This window comes from Stegostoma tigrinum, chromosome 30 (assembly GCF_030684315.1).
Source record: "Stegostoma tigrinum isolate sSteTig4 chromosome 30, sSteTig4.hap1, whole genome shotgun sequence".
Taxonomy (NCBI): Eukaryota; Metazoa; Chordata; class Chondrichthyes; order Orectolobiformes; family Stegostomatidae; genus Stegostoma; species Stegostoma tigrinum.
This window is the reverse complement of record NC_081383.1, coordinates 5,443,761-5,471,443: the sequence shown is the minus strand read 5'-3', so window position 1 is coordinate 5,471,443 and position 27,683 is coordinate 5,443,761. Positions and strand designations below refer to the sequence as shown.

Below are 27,683 nucleotides of genomic sequence, written 5' to 3'. Positions count from 1 at the left end.
AGTTATCATCAATTGTTGTAAAAAAAAAGACCTGGTTCACTGAAGTCCTTGAGGGAAGGAAATCGATCTCCTTTACCTGGTCTGGCCTACATGTGACTTCAGATCTGCAGCAATGTGAACTGGCCTCCAAAATGGGCAAACAAACCATTTTGTTCTAGGGTAGTGATAGGATGCTATTAAAGATTTCTGTCCTGGCCACTTTTCCAAAACTTACCCAGGACCTCCAAAGGTACTGTGTCTTGCTCATCATCAATCCCCACGACCACTTCACACTGGTAGATTCCTGTGTCACTTGCTTGCAAAGAGACAATCTCGAGGCTGGCATTGTATGGGTAGGGGCCATACCCAGGCAGACTGGCTCGGCCCTGATAGGCCGGGTTGAACTTCACTGTGTTGTTCTTGGCAACCAGCACGGGGATTTCCTTCCGGCTGCCCCCATCCAGCAAGACTTTAGTCCACTTGATGCGTGGGGGGTCAGGGAGCAAAGAAGGGTCGATGGCTGAGCTCGGAAGCACGGAGAAGACGCAGGGCAGGAAAGCTGAATCCGATAATCCCCTGACGACCGGCAAGTGCTGTACCTTCTTTATATTGACTATCTTCTCATTGTCACCTGTCATTGTGGAGGATGGGGAGATGGAAATAAAGACCTGGTCAGTGGCCAAAAGGAAGGCATTTTTACATGTCAAACAATAAAACATAAAAACACAGAATATAAGAACAGGAGTAGGCCATTCAGCCCTTCAAGCCTGCTCCACCATTCAATATGATCAGGGCTGCTCATTAAACCCAGTCTCCTGTCACAAGGGATCTTACCATGAGTACAATGCCCTACCCTCTGAACAATGTGCATGGTCCCCGACTATCCTTGGATCTGCCTGTAGCAGGTTACACTGGACAAACAGCGTTGAAACCCATCTCCCTGCAGTGTGGAGCCTCACGGAAGGTGTATTGGTCTGGGAGGGTTCACCTTATGAGCCTGGGTGGTATTAACCTGTCTTGAGTGTCCTTGAGTTTGGTTGGGAGGGGGGGTAACCTAATTAAAATGTTAAACTGAACTACCATGGTTCACGTGGCCCTTGCTAAACAGATTCAGTTCCGCTGCAAAGCCAACCACCAATGGTAGAGCATTCTGATCCGAAACATTAACTCTGTTTTGCCAAAGAAAAAAGTGACCAGGTCTGCTGAGTTTCTCCAGCATGCTGGGACCTCAGTACAAATCTCTTCCACTCTTGCAGAGGGACACAAACAAAGCCACATGTTACTGAGGGGTTGTCTTTCTGCAGGCTAACTGGTACGTTAATCACCTTAACCTCAGGAAATGAGGACGTCATGGCTCATCTTCTGGGATCTGTACTCACTAAGTGAGAAAGGCAACTCAAACATGTTAATTTTGTCTTTCCTTGGGGGCAAGAGGGGGGTGGGGAATCAGAACAAGAGGGCAGGATCTTCAAAATAGATCTAGACAGTTTCAAAGAAGTCATAGAGTTTTACAACTTTACAAAAAGCATTCAGCTCATCATGCCTGTGTTGATTGACAAATGGGGGGGAGGGAGTGAATTCAAAACACTTTTTCCATGACAAACTTAATTAATACGTGAAGAACAGCAAGGGACGAGATATCACACAACGGTGGATAAATGTAATTAAGATCCAGATCCATTTGTATCAAGGAAGAGGTTCCATTAATTTTAAAAGAATGAGCCTACAGCCAAACATTGATTGTGTCATGAAGTCGCTTCATTTTGAATATTGTTTGGAGGAATACCATTTTGAAGGTTTGTGGAAAATGGATTTATTTCACATTTTGTGGGCATACCTGGAGTGGCTTCTTTATAAGAGGTTGTTGAAAGATCGCTGTGAAGATTCAGGAAATTTTAATAAGACTTCCTAGATATCACATGGCTGATCATACCTGCTGACTTTGTTATGGACTCTGCAAGGAACTGTTCTGAAAATTGACTGGCTTTGAGGACTTTTTTTTTATATCTGGTTCAGTCTGAAGGAAACCTGCTAATAGGAAGCTGAGTTGGAGGAAATATTGCTCAGAACAGGCTGCCTAGAAGATCCCCTTCCACTTCTGAAAAGAAAGTCCCCTACATCCCTCAGGGTGAACAATTTGTTGTTTTGGAAGAGTGATTGAATGAATATCTCAAAAATGTACTCCCTGAACAAGCTCTATCTGCAAAGACCTCAGAGACACTATGTGTGACATGACCACATGAACATCAGAGCGACAAACTTCAGAACATCCTATTGTATTCAAGAATTTTTTTCTTTATTCGTTAATGGGATGAGGGCATTGCTGGCTAGGCAGTATTTATTGTCCATTCCCAATTGGTCAAAGGGCAGTTCAGAGTCAACCATACTGCTGTGGGTCTAGAGTCACATGTAGGCCAGACCAGATAAGGATGGCAGCTTCCTTCCCTGAAGGACACTCATGAACCAGACGGGTTTTTCCAGCAATTGACATGATCATCATTAGAGTCTTAATTCGAAATAATTATTGAATTCAAATTCCACCATCTGCCATGGTGGGATTTGAACCCGGGTCACCAGAATATTAACTGGGTCTCTGGATTAACAGCCCAGCAATAAGATCACTAGGCTATTGCCTCCCCATTGGGCCCAAAGATTGGGTACCAACAAAAATTGATACCATTGGCCAAAGCACTTATCTTTTCAGAAAGCCAATTTCTACAATATAATTTGTTTCTTATTCTCTCCTTCTCTGAAGATTGCTTGTGGTGTTAGTTTTGGGGATGTTCAGAACGTTTTACAGTTACATTTCTACATTACTGTGTATGTTAACCAATTTTTGCATCTTCATTGAGTGAAGTTAGTTTTGATAATAAACCAGTAATTGTTGTGAGTAAGAAACCTGGTTGATAGATCTTGTTTAAACCCTGACATAGGTAAAGTATTTAATTGGTCATGTTGGAAACTGGAAAATATATTTTTAGTTGATGTTGTGAAGTAGCGGAACTAAAGAGATAGTGGTTTCCTCCAACCTCAGAGTGCTAATTGATATGATGTTATATCAGCAGTTTTACAGATTGACAACTTGCACTGTTATTGAGCAAGGGAAGCCAGGATAGTTCACCATTCACCAGGGATAAGACAGAACAGACAAGCTGCCAACTGAAGCTAGCTGACGTTTAAAACGCCAAAGCATTGACCTGCAATTTAATACCAGGTAAGGTAATGCATAATGCTGTGAAATCAGAGAAGTTTGTGATTATAGTGCAAGGCAGAAAATACAAGGGGTCATAAGATTGCAATCCTGTGCCGCAGAAATGGTCATTCACAATTCAACATCATCATCTTGGGGAGTGTAATCCAGCTCATTATAATCTCCATCATATTAGTCCATTTTCATAACTGACGTTAAATCCTTGCAGCAAACCCATTAGCTCCATTAAAGTGCAGACTGTATCTTTGGATCGAGTGGATAATTTGCTTGGCTGAATAATCAACATTTATGCTTTAAGGCCAATCTTTTGCCGCTCTTTTATGTGGTTATTTAGATTTTGTACAGCTCTGTAGAATCTTCATATATTTGAGGGCACTTAATTCAGTATTAACAGAATCTCTTCCATCTTTTTAACTGACACCAAATAATTGTTGAAACTTCAGAAAAATCTCCTGATCAAAGGTTTGCATTAAAGAGAGGGCTTGCATTTGTTTAGCATCTTTCACAACTGGGGGCCAACTTGAAATGCTTCACAGCCAATGCACCAGAGATAATGGGAACTGCAGATGCTGGAGAATCCGAGATAACAAAGTGTGGAGCTGGACGAACACAGCAGGCCAAGCAGCATCTTAGGAGCGCAGAAGGGCCTCGGCCCGAAACATCAGCTTTTGTGCTCCTAAGATGCTGCTTGGCCTGCTGTGTTCATCCAGCTCCACGCTTTGTTATCACAGACAATGCACAACTTTTTGAAGCAGAGTCACTGAGTAATGTAGAAAATGCAGCTGCCAATTTGTGCTGTAATTTCCCACAAACAGCAATGTGGTAGTGACCAGATCGTAAGCTTCTCTGATATGAAAGGACAAAGGTACGGGTGAGACACCAGGGAGAACCCTGTCCTGTCTTATTCAAGATTGGACCAAGGGAGTTCGAGCCCAAATCCAGAGGATTAAATCACATAATCCAAACTAATACTTTAGTGCAGCCCTGAAAGGATGCTAAATGGCTGGAGGCACCAGTTTGTGGCGGAAAAAGTTGACCTGATGCACCCCTGCAATCTCCAAGTGTTAGGGATCCCCCCAGTGAGTGCAATTTCTTCATATCCAGGTAAACAATTATCCTGCAACAAGGGATTATCTGATTATCTGATTCCTCCCGGTCTGCCAGAGCTTGCTTTGAGCCAATTGACTGCAGCATTTCCTGTTGTCTGTATTTTAAAAGTAACTTATTGGCTTTAAGGGCCATCCTGAGGTTGTGAGACGTACCACAGAAAAATGCAGTTTCTTTCTTAGGGCTGGAGTCTTGTTGATCTGCCTGTCTTCACGGAAACAGGTCAATATTTTCTGAGTTAATCGGAGGTGTGCGTTGAATTGAATATCCCTTGGGTTGCTTGTAATTTATCCTCTCAAAGCCAAAGTCATAAACCTACCTGTCTCGTGTAGCGGTGCAGCAGAAACCAAGCAGATACAGATCCAGCCGATGTGAAGAGGCGCATTTAGCATGTTTAACCTGAAAGAAGAAAGAAAAAATTCCACCAGTGATTACTCCTAGAAGTCTCAATGAAGAGGTGCATACAGAACTGGCATTCGTTTTGGTGGGTTAGTTCTCACTAGCCCTGCTCTGTCTCCCCTCCCACTCCTTCCTCACCACCTCACAGCTGTGAAACAGACACCACACAATAAATATTTTAAAGTCTTACAACAACGGTTTGCTGGTCATAACTTCACTGCAGGAACTGAAGCATTTAGAGGCAATGTCAAACAGGAAGAGACATCACCGTGTTACCCAATACTTCACAGCACATCCACCCAAAAGTTACGTGACCTCTTGAGAGAATCAAAAATCCACATTTAAGAGAACCCAGCCCACCAGGTGAAATGAAAAATCAGAAAATTTCTGTCCCAATCCCAATAGAATATCAAAACTGGGAAAACACCCTGGCCAGGTTTAGTGCTGTACAGTAGACCCCACCCCAGACTCAGTTATACTGAGTTACACACACACACACACACACACACACACACACACACACAGACACACACACACACACACAAACGCGCGCGTGTAGGCACACACACACATACATACACACATGCACACGCACGTATACACACACACAGTGACACACACATGCATACATGCAAACAAACACACTCACACAAACGCACTCTCTGTCACACACACACACACACACACACACACGCACACGCACACACACACACACACACACACACACAGACACACACACACACAAACGCGCGCGCGTAGGCACACACACACATACATACACACATGCACACGCATGTACACACACACAGTGACACACACATGCATACATGCAAACAAACACACTCACACAAACGCACTCTCTGTCACACACACACACACACGCACACGCACACACACACACGCACACACACGCACAAGCACACGCACACGCACGCACACACACGCGTGCACACATACACACACACACGTGCACACATACACACACACACACACGCACACACACACACACACACACACGCGCGTGCACACACACACACACACACACACACACACACACACACACGTGCACACGTACAGGTAGGGATCAAAGAGTTGCTTGAATGAGGAAAGTGAGGCAAAGGGACTCAGCGATGGAGTTCAAGGTCTGGGCAGCTGTAGGCATGGCAATTAATTGAGGAGAAATTCAAATCAGAGATGTGTGTGACGCCGTGATTGGGTGAGTGCAGAGATATCAGAGGGCTTTCCAAAGGGACAGTGGAAAACCAAACTACAGACTGTTCATAAATGGAAGTATATGAGTATACACCAAGCAATTTCTGGTGGCAAATATGCATCGTGCCACATCAAGAGTTCACAAAGTAGCAATGCAATCTGCTGCCATTCCTTATGGGATAGTATTAGAGGGAAGGGCAGGTTACAAATGCAGCGAAGAGGATATTCATAGTAAGTACAGAAAGGGCCCTTTAAGTCTGGACCTCCATGTCTACACTAAACCTACACGAGGATACTGGAGAAGAACAGGTGATAGGATAAGAAATGGTATTGGAAGAGGACTAGATTGGTGTTCATATTGTGTGGACCAGTGCCTTTTGAGAACAGAACAAAGAACAAAGAAAATTACAGCACAGGAGCAGGCCCTTCGGCCCTCCAAGCCTGCGCTGATCCAAATCCTCTACCTAAACCTGTTGCCTATTTTCCAAGGATCTGTATCCCTCTGCTCCCTGCTCATTCATATATCTGTCAAGGTACATCTTAAATGACGCTATCATGCCTGTATCTACCACTTCTGCTGGCAATGCATTCCAGGCACCCACTACCCTCTGCGTAAAGAACTTTCCACGCATATCTCCCTTAAACCATTCCCCTGTCACTTTAAAATTGTGACCCCTAGTATCTGAGTCCCCACTCTGGGAAAAAGCTTCTTGCTATCCACCCTGTCTATACCCCTCATGATTTTGTAGACCTCAATCAAGTCCCCCCGCAATCTCCGTCTTTCTAATGAAAATAATCCTAATCTACTCAGCCTCTCTTCATAGCTAGCACCCTCCACACCAGGCAACATCCTGGTGAACCTCCACTGCACCGTCTCCAAAGAATCCACATCCTTTTGGTAATGTGGCGACCAGAACTGTACACAGTATTTCAAATGTGGTCGAACCAAAGTCCTGTACAACTGTAACATGACCTGCCAACTCTTGTCCTCAATACACCATCTGATGAATGAAATCATGCTGTATGCCTTCTTGACCACTCTATCGACCTGGGTTGCCACCTTCAGGATACAAAGGGCCAGAACACCCAGATCTCTCTGTGCATCAATTTTCCCCAGGGCTTTTCCTTTACCTTATAGTTCGCTCTTGAATTGGATTTTCCAAAATGCATCACCTCGCATACACCCAGATTGAACTCCATCTGCCATTTCTCCACCCAACTCTCCAGCCTATCTATATTGTGCTGCATTCTCCAACAGTCCCCAATAGGTTAGAGGGCAAGTTGAAACATTAACCTGGGGCAGCCTGCTGCCTGAGATCAACAGACCATTCAGCCCAACATGTAGGGGCAGTTAGACAGAACCAATGACAGAATGGCTCTCTTCACATTATTCATGGAAGACATGAATCACAGCCCATCCCAATGGAGAAATAAGGAATCAAGTCTCTTTTTTGTCACTGGAATAGAGAAGCAAGACACCTCATCACTGGGATTGTGTGAATAAAATCACAGAATCAGAGAATGTTGAAGGGCAGAATCCAGCCCGTCATTTCTGCCCTGGTTGTCCAAATCAGCAATGCACCCCCTGTCATTTTCAGATTTGTCCCCCATCCCTATCCTTCACAGATAATGACCCAATTCCACTTAAAAGCCTTGACTGAATCAGATCTCATGCTGTCATTCCCAACCATCTGCTGTGTGGTTCACCCCATGACATCATTGCTTCTTTTGTCAATAGACTCAGTCTGTGCACTGTTCTCATTCTACATTCTCACCTCCCATCACTGGGGACAGTTTTCCCCTATCTACTCATGTGGGAAACCTATACATAAAGCCCAGTCAGGGTATTACATTGCCACAGTGCAGGAGCCATAGCCTCAAAACTTTGGGTTCAACTTCCAGCATAGTAACTTGTAAAAGTGAATTGATTTGTGAGCAGACACCAGGAGAATTGACAATGAAAGTTGTAGGATTGGCATATCAATGCCAAAGCTGGGGTGGGTGAGAAAAACATTTAAAAGGCTCTTGCCAGCGAAGTGCGCATTTCACACTGAAATAATCAACAAAAAAATTCACGCCGCACAGAAAAGAAAGTGCCTTTCCTCCAATCCTTTCCCTTCTCCTTTGTGTGCCAACTGCACCTTCAATAGAAAATCTCCAATCCATCACTGTTGACATTCCCCGGTCCCCTGCCAACTAGTCTTAAGGATCTTCCAAAACAAATTGCCAAATTTCGGATTTTTTTTGTGCCATGGCTAAGCATCTGGTAACTGAGAGAAGCTGTCCCTAGGCTAATTTACATGAACCTGTAAGCAACATCGAACAACCCAGGAAGTTCAGTCCCGCAAAACCATCAAATGAAATCACAGTTAACCTGTATCCTATCTCATCTATTCACTTTTCTTTTCTGCCAAGGGAGTGCAGTTGGCAAGAGGTAATGGGTAAGGGATGGAAGGCTATGTTTCTTTAATTAGAACATAGAACATTACAGCACAGTACAGGCCCTTCGGCCCTCGATGTTGTGCCGACCTGTCATACTGATCTGAAGTCCATCTAACCTACACTATTCCATGTACGTCCATATGCTTGTCCAATGACGACTTAAATGTACTTAAAGTTGGCGAATCTACTACCGTTGCAGGCAAAGCGTTCCATTCCCTTACTACTCTCTGAGTAAAGAAACTACCTCTGATATCTGTCCTATATCTTTCACCCCTCAATTTAAAGCTGTGCCCCCTCGTGCTTGCTGTCACCATCCTAGGAAAAAGGATCTCCCTCTCCACCCTATCTAACCCTCTGATTATTTTATATGTTTCAATTAAGTCACCTCTCAACCTTCTTCTCTCTAATGAAAACAGCCTCAAGTCCCTCAGCCTTTCCTCGTAAGACCTTCCCTCCATATCAGGCAACATCCTAGTAAATCTCCACTTCACCCTTTCCAAAGCTTCCACATCCTTCTTATAATGCGGTGACAGAACTGTACACAATACTCCAAGTGCGGCCGCACCAGAGTTTTGTACAGCTTCACCATAACCTCTTGGTTCCGGAACTTGATCCCTCTATTAATAAAAGCTAAAACACTGTATGCCTTCTTAACAGCCCTGTCAACCTGGGTGGCAACTTTCAAGGATCTGTGTACATGGACACCGAGATCTCTCTGCTCATCTACACTACTAAGAATCTTACCGTTAGCCCTGTACTTTGCCTTCCGGTTACTCCGACCAAAGTGCTTCACCTCACACTTGTCTGCATTAAACTCCATTTGCCACCTCTCAGCCCAGCTCTGCAGCTTATCTATGTCTCTCTGCAACCTACAGCATCCTTCGTCACTATCCACAACTCCACTGACCTTAGTGTTGTCTGCAAATTTACTAACCCATCCTTCTACGCCCTCATCCAGGTCACTTATAAAAATGACAAACAGCAGTGGACCCAACACCGACCCTTGCGATACATTTCTTTAGTGGATGGGGATGTTAGCAAAACCAGCAATTGTTATAGAGTTGTTGAGTCATACAGCACTGATACAGACCCTTTGATCCAACCTGTCCATAATGACCATACTCCCAAACTAAACCAATCCCACTTGCCTGTGCTTCGCCCATATTCCTCCAAACATTTCCTATCTAAATGTCTTTCAAATGTTGTAACTGTACCTGCTTCCACCACTTCCTCTGGAAGTACATTCCAATCACAAACTACTCTCTGTGTAAAAATATTGTCACACATGTCTTTTTCAAATCTTTCTCTTCTATTTAAGCTTCTTGTGAAGATTTGTTATGGATGAGGTGGTTGGCCTGCTCGCCGAGCTGCTGGTTATCATACAGGTATTTCATTACCCTGATTGGGAACATCATCAGCAGAGAGGCCTCCAATGAAGCAATGCTGTTCCACACCGCTTGATATTGATATGATTTGGCCTATTAGGTTGGGTTGTGTCATTTCTGTTTCTGTTCCGTGTGGGTTTGTATATCGGGTCAAATTCCATATGTTTGTTAATTTCATTATGGGTTGAAAAGCAGGCTACCAGGAATTCCCATGCATCGCTGTGGCTGGCTTAAGCTAGGATGGTCACGGTGTTCCAGTTAAATTGACGGCCTTCATTGTCCGAGTGCACTGAGATGGGGAAAGTTTGTTGTGTTGTTTTGCTGCTAGCTGGTGTTCCTGACGGCTAGTTTCCTATCCTTCCGATGTAATGTTTGTTGCAGTCGTTGCAAGGTATTTTGTAAACTACATTGGTCCTGCATGCCATGGGTATGGGATCTTTAGACCTTGTGAGTGCTTGTCGTAGTATGGCTGTGGGTTTGTGTGTTACCATGATTCCTAGTGGTTGCAGGAGTCTCATTGTCAGTTCTGATATGTTCTTGATGTAGGGAAGCGTGGCCAGTGTCTTGGGAAGTACTGTGCCCGCTTGGTGTTGTCTATCTAGTAGGCACCTGTGGATGAAGTTGTTGGGATATTGTTGTTAGCAAAGCCCTTGTATAGGTGCTCTTCCTCCTTCCCATGCAGTTCTGGCGTGTTGCATTGAGTCGTGGCCTATTTGAATAGTGCCCTAACACAGCTTTGTTTGTGAACACTGGGGTGACTGCTGTGGAAATTGAGGAATTGGTCAGTGTGGGCTGCCTTCCTGCATACTGGGGTTTGGAACTCCCCTTTAGTTATTTCTTCTACCCCGATGTCTAGAAATGGAAGTTGATTGTTGCCTTCCTCTTCTCTTGAAAATTTGATCCCGTTAAAAATGTTGTTGATAAGATGGTGAGTCTTTTCCAGCACCAGCTAACCAACCACCCCTCAACCTCCTGTGCGTGAGTGAGAAAAGTCCCAGCCTAAACATCCTTTCCTTATAGCTCAAACCATCCATTCCCAGCAACATCCTGCTAAATCTCTTCTGAGCCCTCTCCAGTTTAATAATGTTATGTATTATAATGTTAGTTGTAATGTTATATTAATTATTGCCCATCCTTAATTGCCATTGAGGTGAATGGCTTGATAGACCACTGCAGAAAACAGTTAGGGTTGAACTATGGATCCAGAGTCAGATCTAAGCTGGAGCAGATAAGGACAGCACATTCCTTCCTTAAATAGCATGAGTGCATCAGATGGATTTGTACAACAGAAACAGAAATTGCTACAGTAACTTCATAGGCCTGGCAGCATCGGTGGAGAGAAAACAGAATTTATGTTTTGGGTCCAGTAACTGTTTCTGAAGAACGGTCACTGGACCTGAAATATTAATTCTGTTTCTCTCTCCACAGATGTTGCCAGACCTGCTGCGTTTCTCCAGCAATTTCCCCTTTTGTTCCGGATTTCCGGCATCCACAATTCTTTGCTTTGGGTTTGATGGTTACCAATAGTAACTTTTAATTTGAAGTTTGCTAACTGAATTTGAATTTTGCCAACTTCCAGGATGGGATTTGAATCATGTCCCCAGGACGATCACTTAGGCCTGTGGATTGTGAGACGACCGATATTGCCACTTCATCATGACCTCCGCCAAAAGGTTTCCACTTGTCTTAATATCATCACCCAATAAAAATCGATCATATTCAGATTTCTAATTGTTAACATGTTAATTGAATTGACATTTACTGCTTTTTATCAGAGTGAATTACATTCTTAGAGTCAGAGAATTAAGGGCGTACAGTATGGAAAGAAATGCCTTTTGGCCCATCACACCCATGCTGGTCCAAAACAACCACGTAACTATCCCAATCCATCCTGAGAGCAACTGTTTCCCACATTCTCCATCAGAATGGTTTGATTTTAATTTTAAGCTTTGGTCACTTTTTCTGGGCCTTACATCAAAGGATTGTGTGGGATTGTCCACATGGAGGGGAGTAGGTGACAAGTTGGCTTCTTTTCTGGAGGGACTCCACTTCTTCACTTCCATCCCCACGCTACCACCCCACTGACCACACCCTGCCACACCTACCCCACCTCCCACCCTCCCCTCAACTTCCCCACACCCCCCAAACTTACCCACACACCCCTAAATTCCCCAACCCACTCCCACCTTCTCCACATTCCCTCCCACCTACCCAACCTTCCCCCCCAAACCTTCTCCACACCCCCTCCCACCTTCCCTACCCCCAACTTTCTCCAAACAACACGCTCACCTTCCCCACCCACTACCACTTTCTGTACACCTCCCCCCACTTTACCTCCCCCCAACTTTCTCCACATACCCCTGCCTGCCACACACCCAGCCCACCTTCCCCACACATCACCCCACCTCCTCCCACCGCCATCATCAAAAGCTCACTAAACAACCGCACCAGATGGTGGGAGTGTGAGAAAAATATGGAAGGAGAGAAGCAGTGATGAGCTTTCAGAGATTGGCCCTAGTGGCCTTATTTCTTAACACAACAGCCCTACTAACCATTAAAAACAGTTCTGTGCTGCGTTAATCTCTTCCATTTATCACTACTGCCAGATATTTTAAAGCACTTTACAGCAAATTAAGTGCTTTTGAAATGTGATCATTATTGTATTGTAGGGAAAGAAGTAGCTAAAAAGCACACAGCATGATCCCACAATGTGACACTGGCCAAATAATCTGTTTCTGTGACATTGTTTGATGAATTAACATTGGCCAGAGCACCATGAATAACTCTCTTGTGCATCTAACTGGGGTCGCAGCATCTTTTAAGGCAAATCAAGAGGGCAGAGGGTGTCTTATCATCTTGTCCTCATTCCCTCAACATGACATTGTGTATCCATCTGAGATTTTGTGTACAAGTCCAGGAATAGCCCCAGAAATGGGAAAGCTACCAAATAAACCACAAACAAAAGCCTACAATAGAATCACAGAACAGGACTGAATTGAAACAGACTTTTCAGCCCATCAAGTCTATATTGGTTCATCCAAAGTGCAAGCTCACTCCCACACATACACACACACACATACACACACACACACAAATCTATGGGGTGGATTTGTATTCGCAGGTACATTTTATTTTGTTCAAATAGCACACAATTTATAGATAGTCAGTCAATGTGGTGTTTCATAAATTCCTACTTTAGAAATAATACCAGTCCGACTCCAAACAAAAGCACAAACAGATTCTAAACAAGGCCTCACACCTAACATGCACTGCCTAATCCACAATAAACAGCTGCACCTCCCAGTTGCGAACCATTTCAATTTCTCCTCTCATTCCTCAGACGACATGTCCATTCTGGGCCTCCTGCAGTGCCACAACGATGCTACCCGAAGGTTGCAGGAACAGCAACTCATATTCCGCCTGGGAACCCTGCAGCCCAATGGTATCAATGTGGATTTGACCAGCTTCAAAATCTCCCCTCCCCCTGCAGAATCCCAAAACCAGCCCAGCTCGTCTCCACCTCCCTAACCTGTTCTTCCTCTCACCTATCCCCTCCTCCCACCTCAAGCCCCATCCCCATCTCCTACCTACTAACCTCATCCCACCCCCTAGACCTGTCCATCCTCCCTGGACTGACCTATCCCCTCCCTACCACCCCACCTACACTCACCTTTACTGGCTTCATCCCCGCCCCTTTAACTTGTCTGTCTCCTCTCCACCTATCTTCTCCTCTATCCATCTTCTATCCGCCTCCCCCTCTCTCCATAATTTTTTCAGAACCCCCTTTCCCTCCCCCATTTCTGATAAAGAGCCTAGGCCCGAAACATCAGCTTTCCCGCTCCTCTGATGCTGCATGGCCTGCTGTGTTCATCCAGCTCCACACCTTGTTATCTCTAAAATATCACCTCTTCTTTATAGCGATAAAATCTTTAGTTCTCTCAGGACGGTGACTTGAAAGGAATTCAGATATTTACATATACATATTCATCAACTGAAACCTTCTAACAGATTAGAGATTTAACAGCATCTTAGGTTTGTTTAATACATTGTCATCAGTGGTGTGAACCTTTGGTCTTTTACATATAAATTCTGTGTCTGATGCTACCTCTCTCACTGACACCAGGAGAAGGAATGAGGCTCCAAAAAGTTGTGCTTTCGAATAAACCTGTTGGACTATAACCTGGTTTTGTGTGATTTCCGACACAGTTCGACATTGCCACTGTCCCTACAAGTTTTTTCTCCTCCTTGAACATTTATCCCATTCCCTCTGAAAAGCCAGTGTTGAATCTTATTCGCCGCACAGAGTACTCCAAATCTTAAAGGCTCACAGCTTCAACGTCTTGCAAAGCCGGGTATCACCTGACGCAGGGAGGGTCGGTGAGGGGGGAGACTGCTGTAATATAACCATTTATTTCCTCGGTGCAGCACACCTTGAGAAATGGTAATGTTGCTGTAATGATCAGAGATACCTATCCCCTCCTCCCACCTCAAGCCGCTCCTCCATTTCCTACCTACTAACCTCATCCCGCCCCCTTGACCTCCCCGGACTGACCTATCCCCTCCCTACCTCCCCACCTACACTCTCCTCTCTGCCTATCTTCTCCTCTATCCATCTTCAGTCCGCCTCCCCCTCTCTCCCTATTTATTTCAGAATCCTCTCCCCATCCCCCTTTTCTGATGAAGGGTCTGGGCCCGAAACGTCAGCTTTTGTGCTCCTGAAATGCTGCTTGGCCTGCTGTGTTCATCGAGCCCCATACTTTGTTATGTCGCTGTAGTGGTTGTAACGAGGTCAGCCAGGTAGACCACATTGAATATGAACTCCCTAATTGGGGCTGTTAACCTGGTCCCTTCAGGGAGCCCTGACTGACAGATATAAACAGGAGTGTCTGAAATTCTGGTCACTCTGAGAGCTGCCCCTGAGGGAGCTGGATCAGGGTCAAGGACTCTCAACATGTAAATAAAGGGTGATTTGGTGATGGGATACTGTCGTGTTATTTCAGTCACAATACTCCTACTCCTTCAATAGAGAAAGGGGCAGCCAGTAGGTGATTTAACTAAGGGGTCACCACACTTCCTGTGAGGGGTGAGGCTGAGGATGATGGCCCCTGCAAGGCAGCCTCAGTTGGTGCAGGGTCTGAATCCACACTGTTGGTAAGATTCTGCATCACAAGTCCAGCCCATTGAGCCATACCTCCAGCTGTATATATGGGATGGTCAACTGTCAGAACAGGTACCAACTGATGATCACTCACTATCACTTGAAAGTTTGGGTGCTGTCCTGAAGAAATAGGACAGCACAGTGTCTCAGTGGTTAACACTGATGCTTAAACAGCACCAGGGACCTGGGTTCAATCCCAGCCCTCAGGTGACTGTCTGTGTGGAGTTTGCACATTCTCCCCATGTCTGTGTGGGTTTCCTCCCACAGTCCAAAGGTGTGCAGGTTAGGTGGATTGGCCATGCTAAATTGCCCGTAGTATTCAGGATTGGTGGATTAGGCAATTCAGATTTGTGAGGATAAGGTAGATCTGGGTGGGAGGGTCACTTTTGGTACTGTATGATTTCTAAGGTAAAGGGATGCAAGCATAAGATCATTGAGGAGCTAACATAGAAAAACTGACTCCAGCACACCAAGGAAGTAAAGGATAGTATCAAATTGAAAGAAAAAAACATACAATGTGGTCAAGATTAACAGTAAACTAGAGGACTGGGAAATTTTCAAAAGCCAGCAAAAGTAGGAGAAAATAAATTATGAGGGCAAACTAATAAATAATATGAAAATGGACAGTAACAGCTTCTTTAAATATATGAAAAGGAAAAAGAATCCCAAAATGAATATTAATTCCATAAAATAATCAAGCAGAGTCAACAAGGCTACATGAAGGGAAATCATGTTTGGAAAATTCATTAGGCTAATTTGAAGAGGTAACAAGGAGGATAGATAAAGGAAAAGCAATGAATGTAATCTGGTAGATTTCCAGAAGATGTTTGATAAGGTAACACATATCAGGCTACTTAATAAGACAAGAATCCCTACAGTGGGGTGTAGTATGTTTGCATGGAGGGCAGATTGGCTAACTAATTGAAGACAGAGAGTTTGGATAAAGAGAAAATGGAACTGCAGATGCTGAAGAATCCAAGATAACAAAGTGTGGAGCTGGATGAACACAGCAGGCCCAGCGCCATCTCAGGAGCACAAAAGCTGATGAAGAGTCTAGGCCCGAATCATCAGCTTTTGTGCTCCTAAGATGCTGCTTGGCCTGCTGTGTTCAGCCAGCTCCTCACTTTGTTTGGATAAAGAGGGCGTTTTAGGATGGCAACCTGTATACAGTGGAGTGCCACAGGGATCTGTTGGAGGAGTTGTACCAGCTCTGCTTTGAGCACAGGAGATTGAGGGACAATTTGATCGAAATGTAGAGGATTGTGTAGATTTTGATCAGGTAGACAAAGCAGGGCTGTTTCTATTGCTGATGATAAAAGGTCTGGGGACTAATTTAATGCTTTGGGCAATAAATGCAGGGAGGTAGATAAGGAAAATCTTTCTTTTTAATGCAGCAAATGGTAATGATTGGAACAAGATGCCAACAAATGTAGGGTGGAGGGTGGGCTGGGTGGGGGGGGCAATGAGAGGAATCAGGGATGATCAATGATTTCACAAGGAAATTGAACGAGCAGTTGAGGGAAATGAACATGTTGGGCTATAGACTCCAAGCAAAGGACTAGAACTGACTGGAGAACCAGCATGGATTTGATGAGTGAATGGCCTCCTTCGGTTCCCCCGAAGATTTTGTGACTGTATGTAAGAATGAATTAATAGTCTAGACCTTTGTTTAATTACCCTTCAGGATTAGGAGGGTTTTTATTTAACAGTGAGTTGCTGTGATTTGGAATTCTCTACTTGAGCGGACCGTGGCCACAGGTTGAATCAAAACTTTCAGGAAGGAAATTGCATCAATGTGCAACAAAAGAAATTTGTAGGACTTTGGGAAAGGAACAGTGGAGTGGGACTCACTCTTTCAAAGAGCTGGTACAGCCACAATGGATTGAATGACCTCCTTCTGTGCTGTAAGCCATGTTAGCCGTGGCTCAGTGAGGTTAGCAATATCAGAATCAGAAGGAGATGGATCCCACACCTGTATCAATCCTGGTATTCCAGAGCTGCCTTACCAGAGGTGCTGCCTTTCAGATTAGGCATTAGAGATTCCGCAGTACTATCTTCTCAGTGTTTCTCCTCAGTACCCTTGCCAACAGTATCGTTCAACCAACACAATGAAAAACAGACAGTCTGACCATTCTGCTCCTTGTCAAAGATTGCTGCGTGTAAACTGCCTGCTATGCAACAGATTTTAAAACAGTGAATGCACCTTAAAAGCATTGCATTCACTGTAAAGTGCTTTGGATGGAACTGAGGTGGTGAAAGGCACTATCCAAATGCAAGTCTCCCCTGCTTTCAAGCAACAACTTGTGTTTGTGTGCCTTTCTGATGTAATAAAAAATCCCCTTCACAAGGGATTGTCAGACAAAATTCGGTATCAACACACACAAAAAAATGACATAAACACAGATGGCCAAAAACTTGTTCAAACAGATAGATTTAGATAGCGTCTGAAAGGAGAGAGTTAAAAAAGTGGAGGGGTTTAGGAAATGGGACCCCAGACAGCTGGTGACACAGTCATTACAGCAGATTAAATACAGATGAGCAAGAGTCCAGAACTGGGGGAGCGAGGAGATGTGGGAGAATTTAGTGGGGCTGGAGGATGATCCGGACACTGGGAACAGTGAGACCAAAAAGGGAGGTTTAAACAAGGGTCAGAAGATCAAGATACCATTCAGTTGGGAGCCAGTATAGGTCAGTGAATACTTGGTGTAAGTTCTAACATGGGCAGCAGATGCCCTCAGGTTTATAGAGAGAACTTTGTGTTTACCCTTCATTAGGACCTACTTATACAAAGCCCTTCCTGGCATAATTTTGTACACAAGACTAATATCCTCCAAGGGGCTATAAAGATGCCCATCACTAATCCAATCAAGTTTCTGGCAAGTTTTGTGGATCAAAGATTCTCAGAAAAGGCAGGGGAATGGGGTTGAGAAACATATCAGCCATAATTGAATAGTGGAGCAGGCCAATTGGCCGAATTTTTCGCCCATCTCTTATGACCTTATGGTCTGTGTTGGGGACAGGGACTCTTTAAAATCAAAGGTATGGGCAGATTTTTATTCAATTCATTCATGCAATCTGGGCATTGCTGGCTGGGCCATCCCTAGTTGCTCTTATGAATCTGGTGATGAGCTGACTTCTTGCAAAACTGAAGTCCATGAGCTGTAGGTTGCTATGGAGGAGATTCCAGGATTTTGACCCAGCAACAATGAAGAAACAGTGATATATCCAAGTGAGGATGAGTTGTAGATTAGAGGGGAACTTGTAAGTGGCGATGTGCCTATGTATCTGCTGCCTTTGTCCTTTAGATGGAAGTGGTCATGGGTTTGGAAGGTGCTATCTGAAGATTTTTGGTGAATGTCTTATAGACAGCAGACACTGAGCATCAATGGAGGAGGGAGAGGATGCTTGTGGATGCATTGTCTATCAAGCGAGCGGCTTTGTCCTGAATAACATCGAGCTTCTTGAGGTTTGTTGGCGCTGCACCCATCCAGGCAAGTGAGGAGCATTCCATCACAGTCCCGCCTTGTGCCTTGGAGATGGTGGACAGGCTTTGAAGATGAGTTTGTAGGCTTGCTCACCGAGCTGGTGGGATTGGTTGCAGATGGTTCATCACCCAGAACTTCTGAGGAAGGGTCACTGGGCCCAAAATGTTACCTCTGTTTTTTCCTTCACAGATGCTGCCAGACCTGCTGAGCTTCTCCGGCAAATTTGTTTTTGTTCCTGATTTACAGCATCCACAATTCTTTCAGTTTTTATTTAGTGATGCCAACCATCCCAGCAAACTGAGGCATATAAATAACAAGCAGGACAGAACACCAACTCTTCACGAGAGACGCATTGACGATGTTACCTAGCGGGGCGATGAAACATTTGCAACCAAACCCACCGGGCTCAGCGATCGTGTCTACAACCGCATCCACAACCTGCACTACAAATCTTCTTAAAAACTAAAGGCTTTGAAGAGTCTGGAGGGCATCGCAGGATTCCTAGCATCTGAGTTGCTCTTGCAGCCACTTAGTGGCCAGTCCAGTCCAGTTTCTGGTCAATGCTCACCTCAGGATGTTGGTCGTGGGCAATTGTAATCTTATTAAATGTCAAGGGACAGGTTGAAAATAGTCATTGCCTGACATTTGAGTGGCACGAATGTTACTTGCCAAAAAACAGCTAAATAACTTGGTCATAATGATATCTTTAAAAAGAAATAATGACAGCAATAATTTGTTATTAGTCACCTAAAATCCCTGATTCAAACATGATCAGAGAGAGAAAGTACACACCAGTGACTATGTTTAACTGTGAGTCGGCCCCAGATTTTAGGACATAGTTCTTAATCTAACTAATTTCCAGGTTCTCCCAATGCTCAGTGCCAGCTAATTAAACCTGCTAAGCCAGAGTTTTCAAAATCCAAAGTACCCTTAAACTACCAGAATTTAACAACGTCTGTGGGGATATACAGGAACATGGGAAATTGATTTCCAGATCGAAACAGCACAGTTTAATTGTGTCCCACACAGCTGCTCATTGGGGCATTGGAGATCACGTGTGGCAACGAGAGAGCAGCCCTGTTTCTCCATCGATACTTTGATTCATAGCAGACAGGCCACTCTGCCATTTCCGAGAGATTTTATTCTACCTCTGCCTCACCCAGAGCAAACCCAATATGTATCTGGTATTTGAATGGCTTTTTCTAATATGAGTCTCGATCATGAGCATCAATGATGTGAGGTGCTGCATTTTGAAAAGGCAGAACTTGTACATTTAATGGTAAAGTCCTGGGGAGTGCTGCTGAACAAAGAAACTTTGGAGTGCAGGTTCATAGCTCCTTGAAGGTGGAATCACAGATAGACAGGATAGTGAAAAAGGCATTAGGTACACTTGCCTTAATTGGACAGTGCATTGAGTTTAGGAGTTGGGATTTCATATTGTGGCCATATAGGACATTGGTTAGGCTGCTTCAGGGGTGGCTCAGTGGTTCGCACTGCTGTCTTACACCACCAAGGTCCTGGGTTTGATTTCCCTCCTTGGGTAACTGTCTGTGTGGAGTTTGCACATTCTCCTTGTGTCTGCATGGGTGCTCTAGTTTCCTCCCACCGCCCAAAGATGTGACAAGTAGGTGGATTTGCCATGCTAAATTGACCATAGTTTTCTGATGAAGGGTCTAGGCCCAAAATGTCAGCCATTGTGCTCCTAAGATGCTGCTTGGCCTGCTGTGTTCATCCAGCTCCACAATTTGTTATCTCGGATTCTCCAGCATCTGCAGTTCCCATTATCTCTGATACAACAGTATCCAGGGATGTTAGGTTCGGTCAGTCAGACATGGGAAATGCAGGGTGGGGGCGTGGGTCTGGGTGATATGCTCTTCAGAGGGACAGTGCGTTCTTGGTGGGCTGAATGGCCTGTTCCCACACTGTAGCGACTCAATGACCCTTTTGGAATACGGCATGAAGTTCCAGTTCCCCTGCCGAAGGAAGGATGTTGTTAAAGCTTGAAACAGTTCAGAAAAGATTCACAGGATGATGCCAGGGTTGGGGGGTTTGAGTTACAAGGAGAGGCTGAATAGGCTGGAGTTATTTTCAATGGAGCGTCAGAGGCTGAGGGGTGACTTTGTAGAGAGTTTATAAAATCATGATGTGCATGGATAGGGTGAACAGCCAAGATCTTTCTCCCAGATAAGGGGAAACTAGAGGGCATCGGTTTAAGGTGAAAGAGTAAAAACTTAAAAGGGACCCGAGGGCAACCATTTCGCACAGAGGGTGGTGCGTGTATGGAATGAGCTGCCAGTGGAAGTGGCAGAGACTGATACCTGGACAACATTTTAAAGGCACCTGGATGGGTATATGGCCAGGACGGGTTTAGAGAGACATGGGCCAAATGCTGGCAAATGTGACTGGATGACTTTAGGATATTTGATCAGCATGGACGAGTTGGGCTGAAGGGTCTATTTCTGTGCTTTCCATCTCTATGAATGTGACTCTAAGACTGGATATTGGACTGTGGTGTGCATCACATTCAAGCCTGATGCTATCTTTACCTAAAACCCCTCGGAGCATCTGAAGTTGATCAATGGTAATGGGGAGCCTGAGTACTTTAGGCTGAAGCCAACTATAGTGTTACCTCTGAGATCCAGAGGGGGCGTAGGGCCTGAGGATGCTGCTTTGTCTAATTTTATTTGCTGTCGCACAGCAAGCACACTCCAAAGCAAGCCTCATTCCAGCGCAGTTAAGCTATAGGAATCTGGGAAATATGGCAGCCAATCTGCACACAGGAGGCTCCCACTGCCTCTAAAGTCACCCCCTTCTATAACAATTCCATACTGGCATGTAGAGGAGGTGCCCAGCTTAATCATTGCCAATCATTACTTAGCTCAGTACAGAGTAGCAGGCACAGTGCTCCTGGCCATATGAGGGGAGTCCTGCTCCCAGTTCTCTTTTGCTCTGTAGAGAACCCACTGGAACTGGGTGAAAGTACACAACAGATAAGAAGATTGAGCAGTAAGCTTATTGCCTCCCCATCTCTTCAATTTTCTTCATGATCTTATGCCTCCTATCTCTACACCTCCACCTTCTCCTTCACCCCCATCCCAGGCCCCAAGAAGACTTTCCACATCAAACAGAGGTTCACCTGCACATCTGCCAATGTGGTATACTGCATCCGCTGTACCTGTTGTGGCTTCCTCTACATTGGGGAAACCAAGCGGAGGCTTGGGGACTGCTTTGCAGAACACGTCCACTCAGTTCGCAATAAACAACTGCACCTCCCAGCCGTGAACCATTTCCACTCCCCCTCCCATTTGTTGGACGACATGTCCATCCTGGGCCTCCTGCAGTGCCACAATGATGCCATCCAAAGGTTGCAGGAACAGCAACTCATATTCCGCTTGGGAACCCTGCAGCCCAATAGTATCAGTGTGGATTTCACAAGCTTCAAAATCTCCCCTCCCACTACCACTTCCCAAAACCAGCCCAGCTTGTCCCCGCCTCCCTAACCTGTTCTTCCTGTCACCTGTCCCTTCCTCCTACCTCAAGACACACCACCATTTCCTATCTACTAACCTCATCCCGTCCCCTTGACCTGTCCATCCTCCCTGGACTGACCTATCCCCTCCCTACCTCCCCACCAACACTCACCTTTACTGGCTCCAACCCCACCTCTGTGACTTGTCTGTCTCCTCTCCACCTATCTTCTCTATCTTTCTTCTATCCACCTCCCCTCTCTCCCGATTTATTTCAGAACCCCTTTCCTCTCCCCCATTTCTTAAGAAGGGTCTAGGCCCGAAACGTCAGCCTTCCTGCTCAAATGATGCTACTTGGCCTGCTGTGTTCATCCAGCTCTACGCTTTGTTATCCCCTTCACTGCGCTCACTCCACTCCACTCCTATGCCCAGCCAGATCTCAGCGGTCGTTCAATGCTGTCTTAATGACCGTCCGTGATGTTCATCTGTCTACCAATGCTGGCCATGCCTGAGCCCTAAACACTGAAGTTTCCTCCCTAAACCTCATCTTCCTCCTTAAAGACAATCTTTACACCCTTTGACAGGCCTCTGGTCACTCTATACTGCCTTACATAGCTCGGTGTCAAATGTTGTTTCAGAGCATTACTGTGATGCACCTTGGGACACTTCTACTGAAAATTATATTGGTTGTTGGTGTAATGAAGATCCTCCCTCCCACCCAGTCCCTTCTCAGTCAAAGAGAGGTCACTGTTCACCCTCAAGCACAAAGAAAGGATCTCAACTGAAACTACTGAGATTTAACAGAGATGAATGACCCCTTCTGAAAATGACAGATTTCCAGTATATAGACTGGACTTCCCTATGCAGGTAACCGCGAGACTGGGCCTTTGATTGTAGGATTCCTACAATGTGGAAGCAGAGCATTCAGTCCATACCGACCCTTTGAATAGAATCCCACCCACCTACATAATCCCTGCATTTCCCATGGCTAATCCACATAATCTACTCATCCCTGGACACTATGGGCAATTTAGCATGGCCAATCCACCCTAATGTGTACATTCCTAGTCTGTGGGATGAAATCAGAGGACCCGGAGGAAACACACACAGACTTGGGGAGACTATGCAACTCCACACACACAGGCGCCTGATGGTGGAATCAAACCCAGGTCCCTGGGGCTGTGAGGCAGCAGTGCTAACCACTGAGCCACCGTAGTAGACCAAAGAATTTGCTGGATAATAGGGGTTTCGGGTGTTAGGGTCAAATTCAAAGTTCTTTACTGCTATGGTCAGTGACAGAAGTCTTGATGAAAGCTTCTAAGCCATCAAGCAGTATCAACAATAATCAATGTGAAAACACTTGATTCCACAACTGAGCAAAACCTTCACCTTGACTTGCATCAATCACATGCCATAATGGGTGAATGACTATCCAATTAGATATTAAAAAGCAGGAAAAAGTATCCAAACTGGACAAAGTGAGACAAAAAGTAATGAAGATTAATGCTGATTCCAGTACAGGGAAAACCATAAGCACTCCAAGGCAAGGGAGGTGACCAGATTAGGGAATGTGAGCAGTTGATACAACATATTTGTCTGTAAGTGTTCTGTAGGCTGTATCCTTTTCAATGTCATTGAATATTAAGACATGTCCTTGCCTTGTCCTTTTGAAGTGCCCGTAATCAATAATGATGTTTTAACCTCAAGGGAATAGGTTTGGAAACCAACTGAGACGGCGGAAAGCCTTGCCTTGCATAGGAAGTCAGGACAGACATTGTTCATGCTCCATACAAACATTCAAAATGCTGGGAGATCTGCTATAATACGATAGTTGCGTTCCTGTGCAACATCACATTACAGAAAATCATGCTGTAGAAATAACAGAGCCTATGGGAAAAGTTAGGTTAGGGGCAGTCCACTAAAAAAAAGTACACACAAAATCACTCAAAAACCACTCAGAAGTCTAACACAAAGGATAGCACACTTCAAAAAAATGTTTAATTCAAACCTGATAATGAAGTAAAAGTAAATTTAACACAGTACCTTGAAAAAAATGTCCAGATGACTTGGGTGACCTTGTGAAATGATCATATGAAGGCAGCGCGGAGACTCTTTCAGCGCTAACATTGCACATGGTCAGGACAAAGCCTGTGAAACGATCATGTGAGGTTTTCACGCTCTCCTTCGTGCACCGAATGGAATCACGTTATAGCAAAAACAAGTTTGCATTTTATAAATGGCATTCCCCTATTTGTCAATGGCATTACTGCCAATTCGCGTTGCTGCAACTCAGGTTATAGCAGAAACCAACTGTAGCAGCAGGATTAGGCCATTCAGCCCCTCGAGCCTGCTCCACTATTCAATTGGATCATGTCTGGTCAGACATCCCTCCCATCCACGGCCTTGCTCTTACCCTGTAACCTTTGATTCCACAACTGATTGAGAATCTACCTCTATGAGATAAGAAATACACCCTCGCCTCAGTCTTAAATTGGTGCCCCTCTATTCTGAGACCCTCTGGTCCTAGCCTGTGACATGAAGGGAAACATCTTCTCAGCATTTACCCGATCAAGCCCCGAAGAATCTCATTTGTCTCATTGACATCACATTCTCCAGTGAGTAGAGTCCCAGCTTGTTTAACCCCTCTGTATCCTGTCAGGCAGCAGTTCAGCGTACAATTATAAACTCTCACTAATTTTCACTGTGCTCAACTCCAACATATTTCGCTAGGTGCGTGATGTCCTCAAACCCCTTCCTGCTCATGGCCTGGAGAAGAAATTTCAGTGACAGAGTCACGGTGGGATCACAACAGAAGAATTGCAGGGCTCAAAATTTCTATCTGATATTCAAAGTGCTTAACACTGCAGTAAATGCACCTGCAAACTAATGGCCTCTAAAGGTAATTCAACTCTTCTTTGAGTGTATTGAAAATAGGTATGTTTTGTGAAGCTTATCATTTCCCCCCGGAATTTTTGCAAGAATACTAATGTAGAGGGATCAGCATGTTTATACTGAATAAGAAGAACATGGTGCATGGTTTAAATGGAGCAAAGCTTGGCAGTTAGCTGTCAGTCATCAGCTAACTGGCACGTTCTTCATTGTAATGCTTCTACCAATCAAAGTTCACTTGGCAATCTGTTGTTCCCCATTACATTTACATTCTTGAAAACTGTGCTGATGAGTTCAAAATGAAAAACTTTGTCAAAAATCTTAATATTTTTAAGCAATACCCTGCGCTACCAAGAGACTTTCTATGAAACTCTTCTCTTCGGTACTGTTGAAGAACTTTCATCCCATCACCAACCCAACTCGTGGCTGCCCAAGTTATCAAATTGGCCCTTAAACAGAATGTTAGATTCCAAACTTTAGTTAGACAAAATATCTTTGAAACAGGCTGCACAGAAAGGAGAGTGGGCCCTTAGGAAGGTAAATGCAATGTTAGGATTCACTTCAAGACAGCCAGATTACAAGAGCTGAGATGTGCTGCTGGGGCTATGTAAGGCTCTGGTCAGATCACATTTGGAATATCGTGAGCAGTTTCACGCCTCGTATCTAGGGAAGGATGAGCTGGCTTTGGAGGGGGTCCAGAGGTTTACAAGAATGTGTGAAGGCTGTGTCGTATGAGGAGTAGTTGAGAATTTTGGGCCTGGGCTCAATGGAGTTTGGAAGGATGAGGGGGGATCTCATTGAAACTTAGAGAATACTGAGAGGCTTGGATAGAGTGGACATGGAGAAGATGTTTCCACTAATTGGAGAGACTAAGACCTGAGGGCACAGCCTCAGGGTGAAGGAATGACCCTTTGGAACTGAGATGAGAAAGTATTTCTTCAGCCAGAGGGTTGATTTTCTGTGGAACTCATTGTCATTGAGGGCAGTTGAGGATAAGTCATTAAGTATCTTGAAGACAAATAGGCAGGTTTTTGATTGGCAAAGGGATCAAAGATTATGCAGCGAAGGCAGGAGAATGGGTGGCTCAGTGGTTAGCACTACTGCCTCAGGGACCTGGATTTGATTCCATCCTCAGACAATTGTCTGTGTGGAGTTTGCACATTCTCACCATGTCTTGTGAGTTTCTTCCGGTTTCCTTGCACATGCCAAAGATGTGCAGGTTAGAGTGAATTGACCGTGCTAAATTATCCCATAGTGTGAATGCTAAGTGGGTTAATCATGGGAACTGCAGGGTGACAGGAATGGAGGTGGGTCTGGGTGGGTTGCTGTTCACACAGTCGGTATGGACTTGATGGGCTGAATGGCTTGTTTCCGCGCTGTGGGGATTCTATAAATGGGGTTGAGAAACATATCATCTGTAATTGAATAGCAGAGCTGACTCAAAGAATGTCTTAATTCTGCTCCTACATCTTACGCCTTGTAGTCATGCAGACTTAGTGCTAAAAGAGACGTCAGCCGGTGATTATCACACTGCTGCTTTGGGGACCTTGCTGTTCACAAATTGGTTGCTGCGCTTCCTTTATTACAGCAGCGATAATGTTTCAGAAAGCATTTCATCAGGTGTAAACTCTGCAATGTGCTGAGATAATGGAAGATGCTATTTAAACGTAAGTACTTTCTGAAGAAGATGTCATTTACAAATTCACCATACAGTGCAATCAATTAAGAAATCTCTCTGAAACAGAGGGTATTGTCTGCTGCTGATTTTTTTTCCCCTGCAGCAGAGACCAGTGCTCGTATTTCTCAGCTGAAAGTGACTGGCCATCAAATATTGATGATTCTTGCCACTTGATCTACTGCCTTGCAACTGAAATCCAATTTGATGTCGATCCACGTAAATGAAAAGCGACAGAGAACTGCTCCTTCAGTAATAATTACATTCTTTGACCTTCCTGAAGCAAACTAGAAACAATATCAGCGAGGTAAGCAAACACAGTAGTGGTGGGAGCTTTGCTGTTATTTCAAACACTCTGCTATGAGAAGCACAAGTCAAACAGATCAGCTCACCCCTGAGGCAGGTCCATTACCCTCTAGTACATTTCTTCCTGCCTTCAAACTCCAAACTATTCCATATCCTCATTCCTTCAATCCACTATTGGTTGCTCCCAAAGCCCTGGGAGCTCAGAGTCCCCTCTCTAAAATAATCCAACTTTTCAACTCTCTCCTCCTGTAAGATGCTTCTTAAAGTCCATCTCTTCAATTAAGCCGTCCCTGTCCTAATATTTTCTTTTCATGACACAGTTTGAGGTTTTTTTTGTTGGATGTCCTTTCAGTAAACTTTGCGCATTCATTCAGCAGTAAAAAGGTGCTTTATAAATGAGAAGTTGTTATTGTAAGGAGATTGTCCTCATCAGTTTCCAATCTCAATTTCGCCTCTCTTCTTTTCTCCAAAACATGGAATCTCTTGCTTGAATGTATAGCTCTCCCTGACCTATCCACAATGCAGTAGCAGAGTCTCCAGTGGGTTAGTCAGTTAGCTCAGTTGACTGATCAATGCTGAGTGACAGTGCGGGATCCATTCCTGCACAGGCTGAGACCACTATGAAGGTACTCTTAGCCACATTCATCATCTGACATGAGGTGAGCCTCAGGTTAAGGTCACCAGGTTGTCTCTCTAATGTGAGAACGGGACTGTGGCAACTTTATCTATCACCTCACATTTTTCCTGTCTGACATGAGACAGAAGGCAATTCAACTGCCAAAGTCATCATCGATTTTGCCCTAACCTGATGCCAACCTGTGGTAGAGGTAGAAGTCACACTTATCCTCCCCAAAATCCGATTGACCCTCTTTCACTAGGAGTGATCTAGACAACCGTGACCCTTCATCCTTCCTACCATTCAACCCTCATCTCACTCAGACTCACTACCCACGATGCCTCACTGAGGG

General features: G+C 44.7%; 1 protein-coding gene across 1 annotated transcript in view; it reads right to left on the bottom strand.

Moving 5' to 3' along the window:
• The window catches only part of ncanb (neurocan b), a 241,287-nt gene that overhangs the window by 165,628 nt on the left and 47,976 nt on the right, over positions 1–27,683 (bottom strand). The window contains exons 2-3 of the mRNA XM_059638556.1: positions 4,617–4,696; positions 215–610 (exon numbers count right to left, since the gene is read on the bottom strand). Of these exons, the coding sequence (XP_059494539.1) occupies positions 215–610; positions 4,617–4,689 (469 nt within the window). The 5' untranslated portion in view covers positions 4,690–4,696. The remainder of the gene's footprint in view (positions 1–214; positions 611–4,616; positions 4,697–27,683) is intronic.